Source organism: Chrysochloris asiatica, unplaced genomic scaffold, assembly GCF_000296735.1.
Source record: "Chrysochloris asiatica unplaced genomic scaffold, ChrAsi1.0 scaffold00033, whole genome shotgun sequence".
Classification (NCBI taxonomy): domain Eukaryota; kingdom Metazoa; phylum Chordata; class Mammalia; order Afrosoricida; family Chrysochloridae; genus Chrysochloris; species Chrysochloris asiatica.
In genome coordinates, this window is record NW_006408551.1 from 561,978 (window position 1) to 570,575 (window position 8,598).

The 8,598-nt window shown below is 35.5% G+C and overlaps 1 protein-coding gene across 1 annotated transcript; it reads left to right on the plus strand.

Moving 5' to 3' along the window:
* Positions 1 to 2,680: 2,680 nt before the first annotated feature.
* Positions 2,681 to 3,640, plus strand: LOC102817971 (olfactory receptor 6C68-like). Its single transcript, XM_006859570.1, has one exon. The coding sequence runs from the start codon at positions 2,681 to 2,683 to the stop codon at positions 3,638 to 3,640; it is 960 nt and encodes a 319-aa protein (XP_006859632.1).
* The last annotated feature ends 4,958 nt before the right edge of the window (positions 3,641 to 8,598 follow it).

Sequence of the window (8,598 nt, forward strand, 5' to 3'; positions counted from 1 at the left end):
ATCAATTCAACTGGGGGGGGAGGGGATGATAAATAACGCTTACTTAGCTATTCATCTAAGCCCAGGCTGATGGGTTTCCTAGTTTACAGTTTTAATTTTTACTGATAAAAATATTGAATAACTATGCAGAAATCTACATACTTAACGTAATATATATGAGATCCTTGGTAGCACACAGATAGCAAACAGTTGTTAATCTAATTTTTTTTTAGTTAGAACCACCCAAAGCTCTGTGAATGAAAAAAACCTGGTAATCTGTTTGCGTGAAGATTATAGCCAAGAAAATCCTATAGAGTACGTCTGTTGGTAAAACATGGGTTTCCCATGAGTTGAGCTTGACTTAATGGCAGCTAGCAAAACAACCACCACCACCAAAGTATAAATAAGGCAAGGCAAATTATCCAGTTATACTTGAGTAATTTTTGATATTATACAGGAATCAAGAAAATTTGTTTATAAGTTGTTGTTGTTAAGTGCCATTGAATCGATTCCTACCCATAGCGACCCTGTATAGGGTTTCCATAGAGAAGCTGGTGAGCTTGAACCACTGACCTTGCAGTTTCAAATGACTTTATAATCTGACGCATTAGCCCACAGCGCCATACTAGGACTCTTTGTTTATAAGTAGTCTGATGTACATTTTTATTTTGCCTTTAACAGTTCCATTTATACTAGTTATTTTAATATCATTAATACTATTATCCCATTTGTTTCTCACATATGTTCTTTGGCAATAAACTACATGCTAGCCCTACCTTTGAGGTTCTAACAGAAACACTGTCTTCATTAAACATTCAGGTACGTGGACTAAAAATCAGTGTCTCTGCCTCTCAGTTTTCTTATTAGCAAAATGAAGATTATATAATGCCTCCCTACAGGACCTCTGGTAGCATAGTGGTTATGAATCGGGCTGTGAACCGCAAGGTCAGCAGTTAGAAACTACCAGCTGTTCCGTGGGAGAAAGATGAGGCATTCTTAACGTCCCCGTAAAGATTTACAGCCTCGGAAATCCTGTACAGGGTCGCTATGAGTCAGAACTGACTCCACGGCACATAACAACAACAACAACCACACAAAAGCATATCAGTCGTATATATAATATCCTTAGGAAAGTACCTGGAGCACTGGAGAGAATTATAAGGTTTTACTGTTATTATAGTCATATACTGAATTAAGTAATATGAAGAAACATGAAGAGGCAGTTTTAAAAGACTTGTGAAGTAAAAAGTTAAATAGTAACAGATTGAAAACAGATGTGAAATTCATAAACGGACACAAAAATTGTGAGAATGAAGGAAAGGAGAGGGAGTCTATCATGATGAAGAGATTCAGCACTTCAACCTTGACTTCTCTTCCAAGTACCAGAAAATAGGTTGTATAAATGTATCCCAGTCAGAACCAAGCTAAAGGAAAGCATGAAAATCTATTTTTTTATGTTCTTTTACAGTACATTCACCATAATCAATATTGTCTTGCAATATAATAGAACAGAGTAGTAAAACCATCCTGTAGTACTACCCAGTGTAATTCAAGGATTAGATGTAAGACATAGGCATTGAAAATGAGTTCTTAAAAACTCATAAGCACTCACTAAGTTTCAACTATTGGTCTTTCCTGTTCAGAGGAAATAAGAGTGAATAAAACTGAAGACCCATAGAAACAATTAGTCCAATGAACTAACGGACTTTGTTTCCATGGTCCTGAGACCAGAAGAATTAAATGGTGCCCAGCTGCGGCGATCAACTACTTTATAAGGGAACACATTAAAAGGTCTCAGATAGAGTGGGAGAAAAATGTGAAACAAAAAGTAAAATTACAAAAAACATTGGACTGGCTGGTACAATAGAGACTGGAGAAATCCCAAAGATTACAGCAAACAATGCACACGTCTGTAAGAGTCCTGGTGTGGGACTGTAGGATAAGCACTGGACTGCTAACCTAAATATTGGCAGTTTAAACTTTCCAGACACCCTACACAGGGTCACTCTGAATCAAAAATGACTCTATGGCACTTAACCACAACAGCAATAAGAAAATCAGTAACACTAGGGAGTTATGCACTCCTTAAAATAATTTATCATTGGAGATCAAAAGTGCAGCATATACCCAAGAACAAAGTTCAGAAGGGTTAGCAAAGAATGAGGAATGGAAACAGAATCACATGAAGGAAGTGGGGTAAGTCATGTGACATTGTGAGGTTTGCAATTCCATTCTACAGTTCATACACATGAAACAAAATGTGTATGTATTGTTGAATGGAAAAGTGATTAGTTCTGTAAACCTTCATCCAATTCACAATAAGAATTTTAAAAGAGAGAGAGAGAAATGTGAAATTACACATTTGGATGTTTATAAGTCAATACACACAAAACCAAAATAGAAATTAAATATTAAATCCATTTAAAATTAAAGTGGTTATTTTAAAGGAGTAAATAAAAATTAAATGGTAAGTACCAAAAATTGATTTAAAACAAATTTCACTTGCTTTTTAGAGATCTCAAAAATTAGGGAGCTCAACTCAATACAAAACTGAAAATGTATTCCTTGGGTCAACAACTAAAACTCATTGGATACACTGAATGTGGAAGAGTGTCCATTATTAGCTATTTTATCACTGAATTCTGAAATTCGGGTTTTTCTTAAATTTGTATGTAGGTTTGGCTTAAGTGTGATACTAAAAATGAGAAACCATACAGCAGTAACAACATTCGTCCTCCTGGGACTAACAGAAGATCCTCAGCTGCAGATTTTCCTTTTTATTTTTCTACTTGCTACTTACATTTTGAGTGTAACTGGAAACCTAATCATCATTACTCTTACATTGATGGATCATCACCTTAAAACACCAATGTATTTCTTCCTCCAAAATTTCTCTTTCCTGGAAATCTCATTTACAACTGCCTGTGTACCAAGATTCCTATACAGTATATCAACTGGAGACCAAATAATTACCTATAATGCATGTGTTGTTCAACTATTTTTGGTTGATCTTTTTGCAGCAACTGAATTTTTTCTTTTTGCCGCCATGTCTTATGATCGCTATGTGGCCATCTGCAAACCTTTGCATTATATGACAATTATGAGCATCAAAGTATGCAAAACAATGGTTATCTGCTGTTGGATGGCAGCATTTATCATTATTCTCCCACCATTTAGCTTAATTTTGAATCTGGAATTCTGTGACTCTAATGTCATTGATCATTTTGGCTGTGATGCATCTCCTATCTTGAAAATCTCATGTTCGGACACATGGTTAATTGAGCAGATGGTTATAGCCAGTGCTGTATTGATCTTTATCATCACTCTTGTGTGTATAGTTCTGTCCTACATCTATATCATGCAGACAATTCTCAAATTCCCTTCTGTTCAACAAAGGAAAAAGGCCTTTTCCACCTGTTCTTCCCACATGATAGTAGTTTCCATCACCTATGGCAGCTGCATCTTCATCTATCTCAAACCTTCTGCAAAAGAAGATGTGGAGATTAATAAAGGTGTGTCAGTACTGATTTCATCTATATCACCTGTGTTGAATCCTTTTATATATACTTTGAGGAATAAGCAAGTTAAACAAGCATTTACTGATTCACTTAAAAAAAAATTGCATTCCTCTCAAATAAATAAAGTACACCTAAGTAAATAAACCATGTTAAAGTTTTGAATCTACTTTATGTTTTTTCATAACACTATTTAATCGTTGTTTTTCTCATCAATTAATGACTGAGCAAGTAATTCTTTAATAGTATTCTGTGGTACATAAAATGTACCTTGTTTAGCCTTTTAGTCAGCAACTTTCACAGTTACATAATTTTTTTTTCCAAGTGATTTTCAATATTTATAATGTGGGTTTAGACAGTCATTCCTAAATAAGACCTACATTCCTGCCCTAATTAAAACAAAACAAAAAATCTGACATCTTTCATTATCAAACTTAAAAATCCATAGTTAATGATGAAATATAAAGAAAAAATATTAGATAGAGGCTATTCAAACCTATTGAAAGAATGCGTTTCTTATAAATTAACAAGAAAGAGTTATGAAGCTTTTATGAATCAAAATGCAGTTTATAAGTAGCAAGAAAATAAGATATTTAATGCACAAAAATTTAAATGAATGTATCTATCATAGAAAGAGTCCTGGTGTGGCACTGTTGCTCAGTATTGGACTGAAAGGCCAGTTTGAACCACAAGTTTGGCAGTTCAAACTCACCAGCTGCTCCTTGGAAACTCTGTACAGGGTCTCTGTGAGCTGGAGTCAACTTGACACACTTAACCGCAACATCATAGCAGGAAGAGATGTATGCGTCTATTATCAACTATATGTTTGAAAATTAAAATGTTGACATATAGTCCATTCATTGCATTTGTACAACGTAAATATTTTGCTATTTTGATGTTTTAGCAAGTATGTGGATAAATTGGCACGTTCATACACAACTTGTTTGAAAACTTTAGATTGAATAATTTATCACATGTACATAGAACCTTTCAGCTTGAATATCTTAATCTAAGAATTTATGAATACCTATAGTTCTGGTGTGGTTCTGCAGGATAAGCAATGGACTGCTAACCGCACGGTTAGCGGTTCAAACCCACAAACCACTCCTCAAACCCTTCTACAGGGTTTCTATGAGTTGGAAACTACTGGATGGCACTTAACAGCAACATAGTTACCATAGGAACCAGGATGGCATAAGGAACCATAATGGATCAAGCACTGACCATCTTATCACAAAGTCAGTGGTTCAGAACCACCAGCCAATTACTCTATAGGAAACGTATGAGGCTATCTGCTCCCATGGATTTCTGGTGTGGTGTTATAGGGTCAGCACTGGATTACAGACCACAAGGTCGGAAGTTCAAACCCACTTGCTGCTCCTAGAAAACAGTATACAAGGTCGTTATGCATCAGAACCAACTCGACGGCACTTAACAACAACAACATCTGTTCCCATAAAAATTGACAAACTTCGAAGCTTTATGGCACAATTCTACTCTGTCCTATAGCTTCACTATAGGTTGGAATCAATTTATGGGAAACGGGTTAATAGTTGCCAGTAAGCCTGAACTATATACTTAACCTTGCTAGTTTCAATCATTTTGTAATAGTAAATTACTGAAAACAGCAAAATGAACATTAATTTAGCAATGTGTAAGTCAATTAGTGAATTATGGTATAAAATGTAGTACTTACCAAGTGATATGGACCTTAATCTAATTAGAAAGATAATTCAAATATTCATATCAATGTAATTTGAAGAACAGTACACATATCATTGTGCCATTTATGAACAAAACACTTTTTGCTGATCATAAATACATTCCATTAGGGAAAATCTATTTTAACCTCCCATTGGCCACCCAGAATACCAAGCCCTTCAGCCATAACACACAGTAGAAAATCAATGCATATTTGATGAATGGATTACTGAATGACTAAATGAGTGGGTACTTAGAGATAAGATTGGGTAGGTGAATGAGTTGAAAGATGTGAATAGAAATGAAATATAAAGCTAACGACAGCCCTATTTTTAGAGGAGTATTGGAGGTACAGGCTGAACCAGATGACACTGTCAGAGAAGATGACATTAAAATGACTGTCTATAAAATTGTGTGCAGTGTTTCAACAGAAAATTTCTATTTTTTAATGAAAATATCCCAGCAGTTAGTTTTCTTCAATGAGAACACTGTTTGTAATCCCAATTAAAATGTACCAATATATCTGCAAGGTTAAAACTCTATGCTAATTTTCTTTTTGAGCCTTCCAGTCAAAGCTGTCATTATACTGATACTTTGACTCATTTGGTTTTGTCTGCAGGCCTGAAAAGCACACACTATTGTTTTTATTGCTGCTAATGTTTTAAGTCAACCACTTTTGCCAACTTTTCTGAGTTTAGCTGTCATACTATGGTAAGTGGTATTTGTGAACCTAAATTGATACTTTGGAATCCTGGTATGGCACATTGGAGTCTTGGTATGGGACTGGACTGCTAACCACCAGGTCATAGATTCAAACCCACCAGCTGCTCATTTTAAACTCTACACAGGGCTAATATGAGTCAGCACTGACTTAATTGCACATAATAACAACAACTGATGCTTTGTTGAGAATGCAGTAGTAATTTGCATGCATTAGAAATCTGTATATAGACCAAGAGGCAGTCCTTCAAACAGAACAAGGGGATATTGAATGGATTAAAATCAGGAAAGGTTTGCATCGGGGTTCTATCCTTTTACCAAGCTTATTCAATCTGTATGCTGAGCAAATACTTTGAGAAGCTGAATTATATGAAGAAGAGCCAGGCATCAGAATCAGAGAAAAACTCATTAACAATTCTTGGTATGCAAATGACACAACCTTGTTTACTGAGAGTTGTTGTTGTTGTTATTGTTGTTATGTGCCATGGAGTCAGATCCGACTCATAGCAACCCTGTACAGGTTTTCCAAGGCTGTAAATCTTCATGGAAAGCAGAAAGCCTTATCTTTCTCCCACAGAACCGCTGGTAGTTTCGAACTGTTGACCTTGCGCGATTCATAACCACTACACTACCAGAGCTCTTTTACTGAGAGTAAAGAGGACTTAAAATACTTATTGATGAAGATCAAAGATTATAGCCTTTAGTATGAAATGTATCTCAATATAAAGAAAACACAAACAGGACCAATAAATAAAATCTTGATAAACAGAAAAGATATGTCAAATATTTCATTTTGCTTGGAGTTACAATCAACAATCATGGAGACTTATTATTAGGTGCCTTTAAATTGATGCCAACTCATAGTGATCCTATATACAACAGAATGACACAGAACATAATCCTGTGCCAACCTCACAATTCTTATTATGCCTAAGCCCATTGCTGTTGCAACTAGGTCAATCTATCTCCTCGGGGTTCTTCCTATTTTTGCTCACTTTCACTTCACCAAACATAATATCTATCTGCAGGGATTGGTCTCTCCTGATATCATGTTCAAAGTATGAGAAATGAAGTATCACCATCCTGGATTTTAAGGAATATTCTGGCTGTACTTCCTTCAATACAAATTTGTTTTTTTCTTATGGGAATCTACAGGGACCTAGTGTGGAGCATAGGATAAAGCACTGGACTGCAAGGTCAGCTTGAACCAAAGGTTAGCCGTTCACACTTAATACCAACATTAATAACAATGGCAGTGTATTTCAATATTTTCTTCAACACCATAATTCAAATGCATGAATGCTTTTATGGTCTTCCTTATTTATGGTTCAACTTTCACATACATCTAAGGCCATTTAAAATATCATGACTTGGATCAGGTATACTTTAGTCCATATACTGACAGCTTTTCTTTTGAACACTTTAAAGAGCTCATGTGCAGCACATTTGCTTAATGCAACATTTGATTTGATTTCTTGACTACTGCTTCCATGAGTGTTGATTGTGGATCCAAGCAAAATGAAGTCTTTGACAGTGTCAATATTTTCTCGATTTACCATGATTCTATTTATGGGTAGACTTGTGAGGATTTTTGTTTTCTTTACATTGGTTCCTCACATTGATTGTAATCCAAGCAAAATCAAGTATTTAACAAATTCAACCTTTTCTCCATTTTTTCATAATATTATTTGTCTATTTGTGAGTATGTTTCTTTTCTTTACCTAGAGGTGCAATCCATACTGGAGGCTATAGTCTTTGATCTTTATCAGTATGTATTTTAAGTCCTATTTGATTTTATCAAATAAGGCTGCATCATCTGCATATCACAGGTTGTTAATGAGTCTTTCTCTAATCCTGATGCTGTGATCTTTTTATTTCTTCAAATTTTAATATACTAGGAGTGACTGAAATAAAAATATAATTGAGTCCCATCATCATCATCAGTATCATCATAGAAATATCTTTAAGAGAAAACTGGTCAGATGAATATTTTTGTTTCCTATTTTCAACCCATAGATAGTTGCCAGTGATACAGACAGCCAACAGCCTGTCATGAATGCTCAAGATACACAGAAACACTGTATGAAAAATAATTGGTTTATATCCAATAATTTCAAGAGGTAAAATATTATCAAAAACCAATATTACTTAAAGAAGAAATCCTGGTAGCACTGAAGGCATTGAAAAAACAAAACAAAACAGCAACTAAATTTAGGAGACATATTGTTGTTGTCATTGTTGTTAAGTGCTGTCGAGTCGGTTCCAACCCATATCGACCCTGAACAGTGTTTCTGAGGCTTTAAATCTTTACGGGAGCAGAAAGCCTCATCTTTCTCCTGAGGAACACCTGGTAGTTTTGAACTGCTGACCTTGTGGTTCGCAGCCCAATTCGTAACCACTACACTACCAGAGACATATACTCAAGGTCGTATTTTGGCTCTTTTAATTTTCTTCTGCTTCATTGCAAACTTGCATATAGCAATTGATGGTCTGTTCTACAGTTGGCCCCTGGCCTTCTTTGTCTGGTAATATTCAGCTTCTCCATGGTTTCTTTTCACATATGCAGTCAATTTGATTCCTGTGTATTCCATCTGGTGAGGCACACATGCACAGTGGATTGTGCCTTCAAATCTCTTTTAACTCATGGAGGCTGTGTGCCATGGAGTCTGTTCCGACTCATAGC